The 18,920-nt window shown below is 44.8% G+C and overlaps 1 protein-coding gene across 1 annotated transcript in view; it reads right to left on the reverse strand.

Moving 5' to 3' along the window:
- Positions 1-7,386: 7,386 nt before the first annotated feature.
- Positions 7,387-18,920, reverse strand: part of LOC124023310 (high affinity cAMP-specific and IBMX-insensitive 3',5'-cyclic phosphodiesterase 8A-like) — a 72,536-nt gene continuing 61,002 nt past the window's right edge. The window contains exons 16-18 of the mRNA XM_046337820.1: positions 14,710-14,874; positions 14,040-14,169; positions 7,387-8,693 (exon numbers count right to left, since the gene is read on the reverse strand). Coding sequence (XP_046193776.1) covers positions 8,587-8,693; positions 14,040-14,169; positions 14,710-14,874 — 402 coding nt within the window. The 3' untranslated portion in view covers positions 7,387-8,586. The remainder of the gene's footprint in view (positions 8,694-14,039; positions 14,170-14,709; positions 14,875-18,920) is intronic.

Raw genomic sequence — 18,920 nt, forward strand, 5'->3', positions numbered from 1 at the left:
ATGCCAATTGCACGCTCCCTCAAAACTTGAGATATCTGTGACATTGTGTTGTGTGACAAAACTGCACATTTTAGAGTGGCCTTTTATTGTCCCCGGCAGAAGGTGCACCTGTGTAATGATCATGCTGTTTAATCAGCTTCTTGATTGGCCACATATGTCAGGTGGATGGATTATCTTGGCAAAAGGAGAAATGCTCACTAACAGGGATATAAACACATTTGTGGACAAAATCTGAGAGAAATAAGCTTTTTGTGCGTATGGAACATTTCAGTGATCTTTTATTTCAGCTCATGAAACATGGGACACTTCACATGTTGCGTTTATATTTTTGTTCAGTGTGTATATATCATATCAAGTATCTTGTAGAAGGATGTATGAGGTTAAGGCTGGTGGTACGTTTACTATACTGAACATATCAAGTATCTGGAGGCCTGAAAAAGGGGAATAGGCCCATCTGGTTTTAGAGGTGGCCTTCTTATTTGATTCGTACAGAAAAGTGTCTATTAGAAATGTCAGATATCTTGCTTTTCTTTTCATTCTGCAGTTCCTCTTTCTCTCTCAGGGCGGAGCCTCTTGTCAAGACCTCTCCTGTCTCCATTTGGGTGTTTTGATTTGAAATGAGGACTGGGTAAATACCGTAAAGGGTTGTGATGAATCCTCCATGCATTGACGTCTACGGGAGACTATGTTACAATGTGGCTGAAGTGGAAGTTACAGGATTCACCTCTAAAGGAGCAGTCATTAAAAAGAGAATAGAAAACAAAGTGATTATCTGCCTCAGGCCGCAGTGTCCTGTGCATTAGTTTGGACCGCTAGAATTAGCGTTTGTGGTTAGCTAACATGCTAAGTAGCTGACAAGTAGGAAGTAGTTGTACAGTTGCTAATTAGCTGAAATGCTCAAGTTGTCCGTGATTTGATTAGAACACGGAACCGGTGATGTCACTAGACGTTCTCGTTATACACCACCCCATCCTCCCAGATCAATGTCCTTCCTTTTGTCTTAATTAAAGTAACCTTCTGTCTTATGTAACCATACCAAATATAACATGTCATACTCATTTGTGTTAACTATGTTACGTCTAGTCTACGAGGCCAGGCTGAAAGGGTGGACTAAACTCAGAAGAGAGAACTGGGTTGGGTTGGTAGTGAGAGTTAGCATACAGTAGAGTAGACATACATGACACAATATAAATGATATCAACTATAGAAACTGACACACTGTGTACTGTATACTCCAGTAGTAGATAGAGAGAGATAGAGAGATAGAGACTCCAGTAGTAGGTAGAGAGAGATATAGAGACTCCAGTAGTAGATAGAGAGATAGAGAGATAGAGACTCCAGTAGTAGGTAGAGAGAGATAGAGAGATAGAGACTCCAGTAGTAGATAGAGAGAGATAGAGACTCCAGTAGTAGATAGAGAGAGAGATAGAGGGAAGAGAGAGAGATAGGGGGGAGAGAGAGATAGAGAGATAGAGACTCCAGTAGTAGATAGAGAGAGATAGAGAGATAGAGACTTCAGTAGTAGATAGAGAGAGAGATAGAGAGATAGAGACTCCAGTAGTAGATAGAGAGAGATAGAGAGATAGAGACTCCAGTAGTAGATAGAGAGAGAGATAGAGACTCCAGTAGTAGGTAGAGAGAGATAGAGAGATAGAGACTCCAGTAGTAGATAGAGAGAGATAGAGACTCCAGTAGTAGATAGAGAGAGATAGAGGGAAGAGAGAGAGATAGGGGGGGAGAGAGAGATAGAGACTCCAGTAGTAGATAGAGAGAGATAGAGAGATAGAGACTCCAGTAGTAGATAGAGAGAGATAGAGAGATAGAGACTCCAGTAGTAGGTAGAGAGAGATAGAGACTCCAGTAGTAGATAGAGAGAGATAGAGAGATAGAGACTCCAGTAGTAGATAGAGAGAGAGATAGAGGGGAGAGAGATAGAGGGGGGAGAGAGAGATAGAGGGAAGAGTGAGAGAGAGACAGAAGAGAGAGAGAGAGAGAGAGAGAGAGAGAGCAAGATAGAGGGGGGAGAGAGAGAGATAGAGGGAAGAGTGAGAGAGAGACAGAAGAGAGAGAGAGAGATAGAGGGGGAGAAAGAGAGATAGATGGAGAGAGAGAGGGAGAGCTAGAGTTAGAGGGGGAGCCAGATTGCAAGAGAGATAGAGGAGAGAGATAGAGATTGTGATTGCTGACCAGTAAATTGTCTCGTTACTGAAAACATGGTGCAAACAGAAGTCATTGTCATTATTTTATTCTCCATTGAATCATTTCTAATTTGTTTCATTTTTTCTTCTCTCCCCTCGGTGCCTTCAGACCAGAAGTAGTAGCGAATCAGAAGGAACAAACTCATTCCCTGATGTGAGTGTTTAATTCAACCTGAAGGAGTTATTAAGTTACTCATCGATCACTAATAATAAAACACATCATCATCAACCGACGTTGGCTTTGTGTGTTATGCTATTTTATATATATATACACTGTTTAAATAGGAAATCATCTTAATAAGCAACATTGTTTAACATATATTAGTATCCTCATCTGAAAGCACCCTTGGCGCAGAGCACCCTGGGTAAAGTGACCCCTTGTCTGCGTGTCACAAAGGATCTTGAACAAATGGCCAATAATGGGAGGACGTTGGTCAACATCAAGTCAAAGCAAGCTGGTTTCTAGGAGACAGAGGGGGAAAAGACAGTGATAGACAATTCTGTGATCCACATCCTTAATTAATCATTATAATCATATAGGGTGGGTACCAAATGACACCCTATTCCCTATATAGTGCACTACTTTAGACCAGGGCTGGCACCCTATTCCCTATATAGTGCACTACTTTAGACCAGGGCTGGCACCCTATTCCCTACATAGTGCACTACTTTAGAACAGGGCTGGCACCCTATTCCCTACATAGTGCACTACTTTAGAACAGGGCTGGCACCCTATTCCCTATATAGTGCACTACTTTAGACCAGGGCTGGCACCCTATTCACTACATAGTACACTACTTTAGAACAGGGCTGGCACCCTATTCCCTATATAGTGCACTACTTTAGACCCTACTCCCAGAGATGCACCATATAGGGAATAGAGTGCAATTTAGGACACAGACAGAGTTTCCCTGTTTACAGGACTGAAATGTTTCTCTATCAACCCAACAAAACATTTCACAGGTGAACGCAGATAGTTAATAAGTTGTTATGTTATTCCTGTCACTCCAGTGTAAAATTCAGAGTCTATAAAAATATTGACATTTACTTGAACATACATTTGTTTTCTGACTGTGTTATTAAAAAACGTCCATATGTCCTTATCCATTGCACAGTGGGATGTACTGTAGCTGGGACGATGTACTGTAGCTGGGACGATGTACTGTAGCTGGGACGATGTACTGTAGCTGGGTCGATGTACTGTAGCTGGGACGATGTACTGTAGCTGGGACGATGTACTGTAGCTGGGACGATGTACTGTAGCTGGGACGATGTACTGTAGCTGGGACGATGTACTGTAGCTGGGACGATGTACTGTAGCTGGGACGATGTACTGTAGCTGGGACGATGTACTGTAGCTGGGACGATGTACTGTAGCTGGGACGATGTACTGTAGCTGGGACGATGTACTGTAGCTGGGACGATGTACTGTAGCTGGGACTGGGCTGGGACGATGTACTGTAGCTGGGACGATGTACTGTAGCTGGGACGATGTACTGTAGCTGGGACGATGTACTGTAGCTGGGACGATGTACTGTAGCTGGGACGATGTACTGTAGCTGGGACGATGTACTGTAGCTGGGACGATGTACTGTAGCTGGGTCGATGTACTGTAGCTGGGTCAATGTACTGTAGCTGGGACGATGTACTGTAGCTGGGACGATGTACTGTAGCTGGGACGATGTACTGTAGCTGGGTCGATGTACTGTAGCTGGGACGATGTACTGTAGCTGGGTCGATGTACTGTAGCTGGGATGATGTACTGTAGCTGGGACGATGTACTGTAGCTGGGACGATGTACTGTAGCTGGGTCGATGTACTGTAGCTGGGACGATGTACTGTAGCTGGGACGATGTACTGTAGCTGGGACGATGTACTGTAGGTGGGTCGATGTAATGTAGCTGGGACGATGTACTGTAGCTGGGACGATGTACTGTAGCTGTAGCTGGGACGATGTACTGTAGCTGGGACGATGTACTGTAGCTGGGGACGATGTACTGTAGCTGGGACAATGTACTGTTGCTCTACGATGTACTGTAGCTGGGACGATGTACTGTAGCTCTACGATGTACTGTAGCTGGGATGATGTACTGTAGCTCTACGATGTACTGTAGGTGGGACGATGTACGGTAGCTGGGACGATGTACTGTAGCTGGGACGATGTACTGTAGCTGGGACGATGTACTGTAGCTGGGATGATGTACTGTAGCTGGGACGATGTACTGTAGCTGGGACGATGTACTGTAGCTGGGACGATGTACTGTGGTTGGGACGATGTACTGTAGCTGGGACTATGTACTGTAGCTGGGACAATGTACTGTAGTTCTACGATGTACTGTAGCTGGGACGATGTACTGTGGCTCTACAATGTACTGTAGCTGGGTCGATGTACTGTAGCTGGGACGATGTACTGTAGCTCTACGATGTACTGTAGCTGGGACGATGTACTGTAGCTCTACGATGTCCTGTAGCTGGGACGATGTACTGTAGCTGGACGATGTACTGTAGCTCTACGATGTACTGTAGGTCTACGATGTACTGTAGCTGGGACAATGTACTGTAGCTCTACGATGTACTGTAGCTCTACGATGTACTGTAGCTGGGACAATGTACTGTAGCTCTACGATGTACTGTAGCTTGGACAATGTACTTTAGCTGGGGCGATGTACTGTAGCTGGGGCGATGTACTGTAGCTGGGAAGATGTACTGTAGCTCTATGATGTACTGTAGCTGGGACGATGTACTGTAGCTGGGACGATGTACTGTAGCTCTGACGATGTACTGTAGCTTTGACGATGTACTGTAGCTGGAATGATGTACTCTATCTCTACAATGTACTGTAGCTCTACAATGTACTGTAGCTGGGACGATGTACTGTAGCTATACGATGTACTGTAGCTCTACGATGTACTGTAGCTCTACGATGTACTGTAGGTCTACGATGTACTGATGTGTACTGTAGCTGGCTCTACGATGTACTGATGATGTACTGTAGCTGGGACGATGTACTGATGTACTGTAGCTGGTACTGTAGGTCTGATGTACTGTAGCTGGGAGCTGGGATGTACTGTAGCTGGTACTGTAGCTCTACGATGTACTGTAGCTGGGACTCTATGATGTACTGTAGCTGGGACGATGTACTGTAGCTGGGACGATGTACTGTAGCTGGGACGATGTACTGTAGCTGGGACGATGTACTGTAGCTGGGACGATGTACTGTAGCTGGGACGATGTACTGTAGCTGGGACGATGTACTGTAGCTGGGACGATGTACTGTAGCTGGGACGATGTACTGTAGCTGGGACGATGTACTGTAGCTGGGACGATGTACTGTAGCTGGGACGATGTACTGTAGCTGGGACGATGTACTGTAGCTGGGACGATGTACTGTAGCTCTGACGATGTATTGTAGCTGGGACGATGTACTGTAGCTGGGACGATGTACTGTAGCTGGGACGATGTACTGTAGCTGGGACGATGTACTGTAGCTATACGATGTACTGTAGCTCTACGATGTACTGTAGCTCTACGATGTACTGTAGGTCTACGATGTACTGTAGCTCTACGATGTACTGTAGGTCTACGATGTACTGTAGCTGGGACAATGTACTGTAGCTCTACGATGTACTGTAGCTCTACGATGTACTGTAGCGCTACGGTGTACTGTAGCTCTATGATGTACTGTAGCTGGGACGATGTACTGTAGCTGGGACGATGTACTGTAGCTGGGACGATGTACTGTAGCTGGGACGATGTACTGTAGCTGGGACGATGTACTGTAGCTGGGATGTACTGTAGCTGGGACGATGTACTGTAGCTGGGACGATGTACTGTAGCTGGGACGATGTACTGTAGCTGGGACGATGTACTGTAGCTGGGACGATGTACTGTAGCTGGGACGATGTATTGTAGCTGGGATGATGTACTGTAGCTGGGACGATGTACTGTAGCTGGGACGATGTACTGTAGCTGGGACGATGTACTGTAGCTGGGACGATGTACTGTAGCTGGGACGATGTACTGTAGCTGGGACGATGTACTGTAGCTGGGTCGATGTACTGTAGCTGGGACGATGTACTGTAGCTGGGACGATGTACTGTAGCTGGGACGATGTACTGTAGCTGGGACGATGTACTGTAGCTGGGACGATGTACTGTAGCTGGGACGATGTACTGTAGAAATATTGTATAAAATAAGGCAGTCTGTTTCAGTAGGATAAACCTGATACAAACATTTCTGTGAGAAAAATCATCTTTCCAGTCCAAAACATAGTTTTTCTTGTTCTCAGATTTCTGCTGTAGCGGGATGCTGTGAGTTCCTTTTGTCGGTCAACAGCATTTGTGAAATCCACAGACAGGTGGGGTTGCCGATGGAAACGGGTGATACCTAGTCACTTGTCCAACTGAATGTATTCAACTGAAATGTGACACAAACGCGCAGAGGTGATAAGACGACAACAACAGCAGCTTATTCCAACACGTTAAATGTCCCGATTCCCATCCATGGACTAAATCACTGAGACGTTATAGACAATTCAGCTGTTGTTTTACAGTGCAATACAAAGATGTCCATTCAAACTGATACTGTACTAAAATAAAATAAAATGTTTATAACGTTAATGTTTTCTTATGGATAATATTCCTCCTCATCATCGACAAGACTCAGAGAGTTATATAATAGTATGTTATTCAGCTTTGGCTTGTCTTTCTTTCATCTTTTCTTATTTTTGTTCTAATCTCGTCATCATCAGATAATTCATTAATTGACGTTACTCATTTTTTTTGTTTTATAAAGAAAATATGGAACATTTAAAACAAAATAAAAAGACCAAATTTGTCTGTAATAATGACCTAGCTATGACCAAGATGTCTGAATGTTTGTGTCTTTCACCAATGGCCTGAGGACAGTTAATTAGCTCCACCCACTGAACACCTGTGACCACGCCCCCACCCCGTACAAACGTATGTCTCTGGATGCGTCCCAAAATGGCACCCTATTCCCTTTATAGTGCACTACATTTGACCAGGGCCGATACGGAAATAGTGCACTACTCTTGGCACAGCCAGAAGAGGACTGGCCACCCCACATAGTCTGGTTCCTCTCTAGGTTTCTTCCTAGGTTTTGGCCTTTCTAGGGAGTTTTTCCTAGCCACCGTGCTTCTACACCTGCATTGCTTGCTGTTTGGGGTTTTAGGCTGGGTTTCTGTACAGCACTTTGAGATATCAGCTGATGTACGAAGGGCTATATAAATACATTTGATTTGATTTGATGATTTGTTCTGGTCAAGTAGTAGCAGTAGTGCACTATAAAGGGAATAGGATGGTAATATGGAACACAATTTTAGTGTGTTTAGGACGGCCTCGTGTCCCATCCCGTCGCTACAGGTCCTCTAGTGGACGAGGTGCTTCTGAAGGACAAAGAAACAAAGGAAGTACAGCTAGAAGACATAGTAAAAGGTGATGGTGGCAGCTGGTGGAGGTGGAGTGTAGTTCGACCTGGTGGCCACTGGGGGGCGATATAGGGATTTATCCGGTCGGAATGCCCACCACACACTGGGTAGTACAGTCTGACGTGGATTTGACATGGTTCGCCGTCCCAAATGCAACCCTATTCTCTATATAAAGTGCACTTCTTATGGCCAGAGCCCCATAGACTCTTTTATCCTAAAAGTAGTGCACTATATAGGGAATAGGGTGCCATTTAGGAGGGAAAACTGTGTAATGTGAACCTGTCCCATCAGCTGATCCTCCAAACAGTTTTTCATTGGAGGTGCCTGAGACTTGAAACCACCTGACATCTCAACGTTCAGTTTGTTTGTGTGTTTCTCCGTAGCTCTAACCAACAGTGCAGTCAGTCTGCAGAGAGACAGTAACATCAGCCGGCCTCTGACTGACAGAGAGAGAGAGAGAGAGAGAGAGAGGCAGGGGGAACCCGTGTGTGAGTACTAAGGGGATGGTACGTCCATCACCAGGTTGGCTGGGAGAAGAACAGTCCCTCACACAGCCTCCCTGGCAGCAGTAGGAGCATACAGACAAGCCCACCAGGCACTGGTAGTTTATAAGGACTCTGAGGCGCCGTGTGTCTGTCCATCATCCATCCTCAGCTAGCGAGGTTTTATGTACGAAGCAAGAGCCTGGTGTTGCTGCAGCAACCGTCCGTCCGTCCGTGTGTGTTGTCTCTGTTGGACGGACATGTGGACGCTTGATGGCGTGTCACAGAAGCAGAAGAGTGAAGGCTTGGTGGCCCCTGGACGGACAGGAACCAAGGAGGGGCCCGGGGCCTGGCGGCGACCCCAGTCAGGGTGCTCCTACTCTGGGGGGGGGGGACGCAGGCGGACAGGAACCAAGGAGGGGCCCGGGGCCTGGCGTCGACCCCAGTCAGGGTGCTCCTACTCTGGGGGGGGACGCAGGCTGTGCAGCTTCCTCTCGTCCAAGTCTTTCCAATACTTGAAGTTGTTGTCCAGGTGCTGCATGAGGTTGGGAAGGTCTGCGAACGCTGGGGACAAAAGATCATTGAATGATTGATTTAGGACGGATTCAAATGAGTCAGTACCGTCAGGACCGTCAGTACCGTCAGTACCGTCAGGACCGTCAGTACCGTCAGTACCGTCACCGTCAGTACCGTCAGGACCGTCAGGACCGTCAGTACCGTCAGTACCGTCAGGACCGTCAGTACCGTCAGTACCGTCAGGACCGTCAGTACCGTCAGTACCGTCAGGACCGTCACGACCGTCAGGACCGTCAGTACCGTCAGGACCGTCAGTATCGTACCGTCAGGACCGTCAGTATCGTCAGTATCGTCAGTACCGTCAGTACCGTCAGTACCGTCAGTACCGTCAGTACCGTCAGTACCGCAGTACCGTCAGTACCGTCAGTATCGTCAGTATCGTCAGGACCGTCAGTACCGTCAGTACCGTCAGTATCGTCAGGACCGTCAGGACCGTCAGTACCGCCAGTACACCAGGGACCGTAGTCAGGACCGTCCAGGACCGTCAGTATCGTCAGTACCGTCAGGACCGTCACCGTCCGCCAGTATACCGCCAGTACCGTCAGGACCGTCAGTACCATCAGGACCTTCAGTACCATCAGTACCGTCAGTACCAGTACCATCAGGACCGTCAGTACCGTCAGTACCGTCAGGACCGTCAGTACCATCAGGACCTTCAGGACCGTCAGGACCGTCAGTACCATCAGTATCGTCAGTACCGTCAGTACCGTACAGATGTATTGACTAAGTCGCTCTGGAGAACAGCAGTCTGATAAATGACCAATATGTAAAAGGTCAAAACAGACAGGGTAGCACATGAAGGTATCTAGCAAAGAACGGATGTAAGACTAAAGTTATTCAGCATTAAATAAATGATCCAGAAAGATTGTGATAGTCTATAGGCCAACAGATGTGTGGGCGAAACAGGAGACTATGTAGCTGTACTGTAGACTATGTAGTTATACTGTAGACTATGTAGTTATACTGTAGACTATGTAGCTGTACTGTAGACTATGTAGTTATATTGTACTGTACTGTAGACTATGTAGTTATACTGTAGACTATGTAGTTGTACTGTAGACTATGTAGTTATATTGTACTGTACTGTAGACTATGTAGTTATATTGTACTGTACTGTAGACTATGTAGTTATATTGTACTGACTATGTAGCTGTACTGTAGACTATGTAGTTATATTGTACTGTACTGTACTATGTAGTTATACTGTAGACTATGTAGCTGTACTGTAGACTATGTAGTTATATTGTACTGTACTGTAGACTATGTAGTTATACTGTAGACTATGTAGCTGTACTGTAGACTATGTAGTTATACTGTAGACTATGTAGTTGTACTGTAGACTATGTAGCTATACTGTAGACTATGTAGCTATACTGTAGACTATGTAGTTATACTGTAGACTATGTAGCTGTACTGTAGACTATGTAGCTGTACTGTAGACTATGTAGCTGTACTGTAGACTATGTATACTGTACTATGTAGTTGTACTGAGACTATGTAGTTATACTGTAGACTATGTAGCTGTACTGTAGACTATGTAGCTATACTGTAGACTATGTAGTTATACTGTAGACTATGTAGCTGTACTGTAGACTATGTAGCTGTACTGTAGACTATGTAGTTGTACTGTAGACTATGTAGTTATACTGTAGACTATGTAGCTGTACTGTAGACTATGTAGTTATACTGTAGACTATGTAGTTATACTGTAGACTATGTAGCTGTACTGTAGACTATGTAGCTATACTGTAGACTATGTAGCTGTACTGTAGACTATGTAGCTGTACTGTAGACTATGTAGTTATACTGTAGACTATGTAGTTATACTGACTATGTAGTTATACTGTAGACTATGTAGTTGTACTGTAGACTATGTAGCTATACTGTAGACTATGTAGTTGTACTGTAGACTATGTAGCTATACTGTAGACTATGTAGTTATACTGTAGACTATGTAGCTGTACTGTAGACTATGTAGCTGTACTGTAGACTATGTAGTTATACTGTAGACTATGTAGCTGTACTGTAGACTATGTAGTTGTACTGTAGACTATGTAGTTATACTGTAGACTATGTAGCTGTACTGTAGACTATGTAGCTATACTGTAGACTATGTAGTTATACTGTAGACTATGTACTGTACTGTAGACTATGTAGTTATACTGTAGACTATGTAGTTATACTGTAGACTATGTAGCTGTACTGTAGACTATGTAGCTTATACTGTAGACTATGTAGCTGTACTGTAGACTATGTAGCTATACTGTAGACTATGTAGCTATACTGTAGACTATGTAGCTATACTGTAGACTATGTAGCTGTACTGTAGACTATGTAGCTGTACTGTAGACTATGTAGCTATACTGTAGACTATGTAGCTATACTGTAGACTATGTAGCTGTACTGTAGACTATGTAGCTATACTGTAGACTATGTAGCTGTACTGTAGACTATGTAGCTATACTGTAGACTATGTAGTTATACTGTAGACTATGTAGCTATACTGTAGACTATGTAGTTGTACTGTAGACTATGTAGCTGTACTGTAGACTATGTAGCTGTACTGTAGACTATGTAGCTATACTGTAGACTATGTAGTTATACTGTAGACTATGTAGTTGTACTGTAGACTATGTAGCTATACTGTAGACTATGTAGTTATATTGTACTGTAGACTATGTAGTTATATTGTACTGTACTGTAGACTATGTAGTTATACTGTAGACTATGTAGCTGTACTGTAGACTATGTAGCTGTACTGTAGACTATGTAGCTATACTGTAGACTATGTAGTTATACTGTAGACTATGTAGTTGTACTGTAGACTATGTAGCTATACTGTAGACTATGTAGTTATACTGTAGACTATGTAGTTATATTGTAGACTATGTAGCTGTACTGTAGACTATGTAGCTGTACTGTAGACTATGTAGCTATACTGTAGACTATGTAGCTGTACTGTAGACTATGTAGCTATACTGTAGACTATGTAGTTGTACTGTAGACTATGTAGTTGTACTGTAGACTATGTAGCTGTACTGTAGACTATGTAGTTATACTGTAGACTATGTAGTTATATTGTAGACTATGTAGCTGTACTGTAGACTATGTAGCTGTACTGTAGACTATGTAGCTGTACTGTAGACTATGTAGTTATACTGTAGACTATGTAGCTCTACTCAGACTATGTAGCTACTGTAGCTCTGTAGTTATACTGTAGACTATGAGCTCTACTGTAACTTACTATGTAGCTCTACTCAAGACTATGTAGTTATAACTTGACTATGTAGCTATATGTAGACTATGTAGTTATATTGTACTGTACTGTAGACTATGTAGCTGTACTGTGACTATGCTCTACTCAAGACTATGTAGCTGTACTAAACTACTATGTAGCTGTACTATAGACTACGTAGCTGTACTGCACTTACTATGTAGCTGTACTATAGACTACGTAGCTGTACTGTAGACTACTAGCTGTACTTACTACGTAGCTGTACTCAGACTACGTAGCTATGTAGCTCTATTGTACTATAGACTACGTAGCTGTACTCAGACTACTGTAGCTGTACTCATAGACTACGTAGCTGTACTATAGACTACAAGCTGTACTATGGACTACGTAGCTGTACTATCAGACTTGCTATGTAGCTCTACTCAACTTACTATGTAGCTCTACTCAACTTACTATGACTAGCTGTACTCTACGTAGCTGTACTTACTACGTAGCTGTACTATAGACTACTTGCTGTACTGTAGACTACTAGCTGTACTATAGACTACGTAGCTGTACTGTAGACTACGTAGCTGTACTGTAGACTACGTAGCTGTACTCACTACGTAGCTGTACTCTAGACTACGTAGCTGTACTATAGACTACGTCTGTACTGTAGACTACGTAGCTGTACTCAACTTACTATGTAGCTGTACTCAACTTGTAGCTGTACTACTAGACTACGTTGCTGTACTATAGACTACGTTGCTGCACTAGCTAGACTACGTACTATAGACTACGTAGCTGTACTATAGACTATGTAGCTGTACTGGTAGACTACGTAGCTGTACTACTCAACTGTACTATAGACTACGTAGCTGTACTTAGACTACGTACTATAGACTACGTAGCTGTACTGTAGACTACGTAGCTGTACTATAGTAGCTGTACTCAAGACTACTAGCTGTACTGTTTAGACAATAGATGGAAAACTGACAGCTGACTTGTAGGCCCGTGGACCAATTTACAAAATATTATAATTTTTGCCCATTATTTTTGGAACTAAAGTCGGGGTCTCACCTTACTATGTAGCTCTACTCAACTTACTATGTAGCTCTACTCAACTTACTATGTAGCTCTACTCAACTTACTATGTAGCTCTACTCAACTTACTATGTAGCTCTATTCAACTTACTATGTAGCTCTATTCAACTTACTATGTAGCTCTATTCAACTTACTATGTAGCTCTACTCAACTTACTATGTAGCTCTACTCAACTTACTATGTAGCTCTACTCAACTTGCTATGTAGCTCTACTCAACTTACTATGTAGCTCTACTCAACTTACTATGTAGCTCTACTCAACTTACTATGTAGCTCTACTCAACTTACTATGTAGCTCTACTCAACTTACTATGTAGCTCTACTCAACTTACTATGTAGCTCTACTCAACTTGCTATGTAGCTCTACTCAACTTGCTATGTAGCTCTACTCAACTTGCTATGTAGCTCTACTCAACTTGCTATGTAGCTCTACTCAACTTACTATGAAGCTCTACTCAACTTACTATGTAGCTCTACTCAACTTACTATGTAGCTCTATTCAACTTGCTATCTACTCAACTTACTATGCTCTACTCAACTTACTATGTAGCTCTACTCAACTTACTATGTAGCTCTACTCAACTTACTATGTAGCTCTACTCAACTGCTATGAAGCTCTACTCAACTTACTATGAAGCTCTACTCAACTTAGACTTAGATTCAGTAGCTCTAGCTGCTGAGCTCTATTCAGGCATTAGATTCAGGGAGCTGCTGAGCTGAACTTAGGCATTAGATTCAGGGAGCTACTGAGCTGAAGCAGACATTAGATTCAGGGAGCTGCTGAGCTGAAGCTTAGGCATTAGATTCAAGGAGCTGCTGAGCTGAAGCTTAGGCATTAGATTCAGGGAGCTGCTGAGCTGAAGCTTAGGCATTAGATTCAGGGATCTAACAAGTCACCAAGTCCTCTGTTATATGGAGAAGATAGGGTTAACAGTCATTACCATCCCAAGCATCAAAACACTGTTAGCCCGCTGAGCTGAAGCCTTAGATCAGGTAGCTAACGTTAAGTCCTTACCATCCCAGGCGTCGAACATGTCTGTGATGAAGTAGTCTATGAAGGAGATCTGGGACTTAGGAATGCTGCAGGTGTTCCTGTCAAACACAGGCATGACCACCGGTAGACTCTGCCTCTTCTCCTCGTCAGTCTGGAACACACACGCACACAGACAGACACAGACAGACACACACACACACAGACACACACAGACACACACACACACACACACACACACACACACACACACACACACACACACACACACACACACACACACACACACAGACACACAGACACACAGACACACAGACACACAGACACACACAGACACACAGACACACACACACACACACACACACACACACACACACACACACACACACACACACACACACACACACACACACACACACACACACACACACACACACACACACACACACACACACACACACACACACAGACACACAGACACACACACGCAGTGTCTCTACTGAGTGTGTACCAATATTTCCTGACTGGTACAGTACATCTAATCAAAACAATCAATGAATGCTGCTCCAGTAGGCTGTGTTTCCCATTCCACATCAGCTAACTGCTGAATCCCCAAAGGTCCTCTGTTCTACTGTATCTATTAGTGTTCCACACCGCAGCATCACGTCTCTCTCCTCTCACCACTGTCCTGTACCTGTGCAAAGTATTCCTCTGAGATGCGCCCGGCCCATTCTATGCACAGCTCCAGCGGTCGGCACGGATTGGAGATGTCGGCACACTTGATCAGCATGCGCTTGACAAGGATCCGGTTGTCTGGGGACGTTAGGATGCCTTTGACAGACTCCTCGTCGCCGATTCCCTAAGGAGAGGGGACACGGACACACACACGGACACGCACGCACGCACGCACACACACACACACACACACACACACACACACACACACACACACACACCGTCAGCACTAGAGCACACACATGATTTTAGTTTGATTGCTAACTGTGTTAGACACAGTTTGGTTGCTGTGTTAGACACACACAGTTTGCACTAGTGTTACACATTTTAGTTTAGTTTGATTGCTAACTGTGTTAGACAGTTAGTTTGATTGCTGTGTTAGACAGAGTTAGTTTGATTGCTAGACTGTGTTAGCACAGAGTTAGTTTGATTGCTAGCTGTGTTAGACAGAGTTAGTTTGGTTGCTAGACTGTGTTAGACAGAGTTAGTTTGGTTGCTGTGTTAGACAGAGTTAGTTTGGTTGCTGTGTTAGACAGAGTTTGTTTGGTTGCTGTGTTAGACAGAGTTAGTTTGGTTGCTGTGTTAGACAGAGTTAGTTTGGTTGCTGTGTTAGACAGAGTTAGTTTGGTTGCTGTGTTAGACAGAGTTAGTTTGGTTGCTGTGTTAGACAGAGTTAGTTTGGTTGCTGTGTTAGACAGTTAGTTTGATTGCTGTGTTAGACAGTTAGTTTGATTGCTGTGTTAGACAGTTAGTTTGGTTGCTGTGTTAGACAGTTAGTTTGGTTGCTGTGTTAGACAGTTAGTTTGGTTGCTGTGTTAGACAGTTAGTTTGATTGCTGTGTTAGACAGTTAGTTTGATTGCTGTGTTAGACAGTTAGTTTGATTGCTGTGTTAGACAGTTAGTTTGGTTGCTGTGTTAGACAGTTTTAGTTTGAATTGTAGTAACCAAAAAGCTGGACCACAACCACCTGTTAAACAAATCAAAATATATTTTATATTTGAGATTCTTCAAAGTTGCCCCCTGTGTTATGACAGTTTGCACACTTTGGCATTCTCTCAACCAGCTTCATGAGTTAGTTTGACCGCCCTGGACCATGACCGCCCTTTTTAGTTTGGACCCTGTGGACCCTGACTGGACCCTGACCGTTAAACAAACCAAAATGGATATTTTATTTTGAGATTCTTCAAAGTAGCCCCCTGCCTTGATGACAGCCCTGGACCCTTGGCCCTCTCTGGACCCTGACCATGACCGCCCTGGACCCTGACCGCCCTGGACCCTGACCGCCCTGGACCCTGACCGCTCCTGGACCCTGACCGCTCTGGACCCTGACCGCCCTGGACAGACCGCCCTGGACCCTGACCGCCCTGGACCCTGACCACCCTGGACCCTGACCGCCCTGGACCCTGACCACCCTGACCCTGACCACCCTGGACCCTGACCGCCCTGGACCCTGACCGCCCTGGACCATGACCGCCTGGACCCTGACCGTAACCCTGACCGCTTGGACCCTGACCAAAATGGACCCTGACCGCCCTGGACCCTGACCGCCCTGGACCCTGACCACCCTGGACCCTGACCGCCCTGGACCCTGACCGCCCTGGACCCTGACCAGCCTTAAGTCCATGGCACAGCTCTAAGAAAGAGAAACAACAGTCCATCATTACTTTAAGACCAGTCTCCGGACCAAGCTTTGATGACCTGCTCGACCCATCAAGCTCTATGATGAAACTGGCCTCATGGACCGCCACAGAAAGGAAGACCAGAGTTACCCTGGACCCTGACCAGCCCTGGACCCTGACCACCCTGTCTTCCTAGTTTTTGGCCTTTCTGTGAAGAACATATATCAAGACCATTTCCTAGGACAGCTTTTTCCATTACACATTGACCCTGACCACCCTGGACCCTGACCGCCCTGGACCCTGACCGCTCCCTGGACCCTGACCGCCTGGACCCTGACCGCCCTGGACCCTGACCGCCCTGGACCCTGAACGCCCTGGACCCTGACCGCTCTGGACCCTGACCGAGAAGATAGCCTTACCCTTGTCCATTTATGGCAAGAACACCTGGTTTTATAAGCAAATGAGAAACAACAGTCCATCATATCTTTGTTTAAGACATGGAGACCGCCCTGGACGGAAAATGTCAGAACTTTGAACGTTTCTTCAAGTGCTCCCAGGTGGCAAACAGCTCAAAAGCCAAGAGAAACAACAGTCCATCATTACTTTAAGACATGAAGGTCAGTCAATCCAGGAAAATGTCAAGAACTTTGAACGATTCTGTGCCGTGGTTCCCACCATCAAGCTCTATGATGAAACTGGCTCTCATGAGGACCGCCACAGGAAAGGAAGACACAGAGTTACCTCTGCTGCAGAGGATACGTTTTTACGCCTCAGATTGCAGCACAAATAAATGCTTCACATAGTTCAAGTAACAGACACATCTCAAAATCAACTGTTCAGAGGAGACTGATTTGATATTTTTGTTTCCAACCGTTGTGTATTTGTGAGACACAGAGTAGGTGAACTGAAGATCTCCGCATGTGTGGTTCCCACTGTGAAGCATGGAGGAGGAGGAGGTGTGATGGTTCCCACTGTGAAGCACGGAGGAGGAGGAGGTGTGATGGTTCCCACTGTGTGGTTCCCACTGTGAAGCATGGAGGAGGAGTTGTGATGGTTCCCACTGTGTGGTTCCCACTGTGAAGCATGGAGGAGGAGGAGGTGTGTGGTTCCCACTGTGAAGCATGGAGGAGGAGGAGGTGTGTGGTTCCCACTGTGAAGCATGGAGGAGGAGGAGGTGTGTGGTTCCCACTGTGAAGCATGGAGGAGGAGGTGGTGTGATGGTTCCTACTGTGTGGTTCCCACTGTGAAGCACGGAGGAGGAGGTGGTGTGATGGTTCTTTGCTGGTGACACTGTCTGTAATTAATTTAGAATTCAAGGCACACTTAACCAGCATGGCTACCACAGCATTCTCCAGGGATACGCCATTCCATCTGGTTTGCGCTTTGTGGGACTATCATTTGTTTTTCAACAGGACAATGACCCAATTTGACCAAGAAGGAGAGTGATGGAGTGCTGCATCAGATGACCTGGCCTCCACAATCACCCAACCTCAACCCAATTGAGATGGTTTGGGACGAGTTGGACCGCAGAGTTAAGGAAAAGCAGCCAACAAATGCCCAGCATATGTGGGAACTCCTTCAAGACTATTGGTAAAGCATTCCAGGTGAAGCTGGTTGAGAGAATATATGTATTTTCACCTTTATCTAACCTGGTAGGCCAGTTGAGAACAAGTTCTCATTTACAACTGCGACCTGGCCAAGATAAAGCAAAGCAGTTCGACACAAACAAACACAGAGTTACACATAAACAAACGTATAGTCATTAACACAAAATAAAAATCTATATACAGTGTGTGCAAATGTAGAAGAGTAGGGAGGTAAGGCAATAAATAGGCCATAGAGGTGAAAATAATTACAATTTAGCATTAACACTGGAGTGATGGATGTGCAGATGATGATGTGCAAGTAGGGTGCAAAAGAGCAAGAGGGTAAGGAATAATATGGAGATGAGGTAGTTGGGTGTGCTATTTACAGATGAGCTATGTACAGGTACAGTGATCGGTAAGCTGCTCTGACAGCTGATGCTTAAAGTTAGAGAGGGAGATATAAGACTCCAGCTTCAATGATTTTTGCAATTTGTTCCAGTCATTGGCAGCAGAGAACTGGAAGGAAAGGTGGCCAAAGGAAGTGATGGCTTTGGGGATGACCAGTGAGATATACCTGCTGGAGCGCTTGCTACGGGTGGGTGTTGCTATGGTGACCAGTGAGCTGAGGTAAGGCGGGGCTTTACCTAGCAGAGACTTATAGATGACCTGGAGCCAGTGTGTTTGGCGACGAATATGAAGCGAGGGCCAGCCAACGAGAGCATACAGGTTGCAGTGGTGGGTAGTATATGGGGCTTTGGTGACAAAATGGATGGCACTGTGAAATCATGCTAAGACTCTGCAAAGATGTCATCAAAGCAAAGGGTGGCTACATTGAAGAATCTCAAATATATTTTCATTTGTTAATCCCTTTTTTTGTTATTACATGATTCCATATGCGTTATTTCATAGTTTACCGGTATGTCTTCACTATTATTCTACAATGTAGAAAACAGTAAAAATAAAGA

The sequence above is a fragment of the Oncorhynchus gorbuscha genome, unplaced genomic scaffold (assembly GCF_021184085.1).
Source record: "Oncorhynchus gorbuscha isolate QuinsamMale2020 ecotype Even-year unplaced genomic scaffold, OgorEven_v1.0 Un_scaffold_1582, whole genome shotgun sequence".
In the NCBI taxonomy this organism is placed as follows: Eukaryota; Metazoa; Chordata; class Actinopteri; order Salmoniformes; family Salmonidae; genus Oncorhynchus; species Oncorhynchus gorbuscha.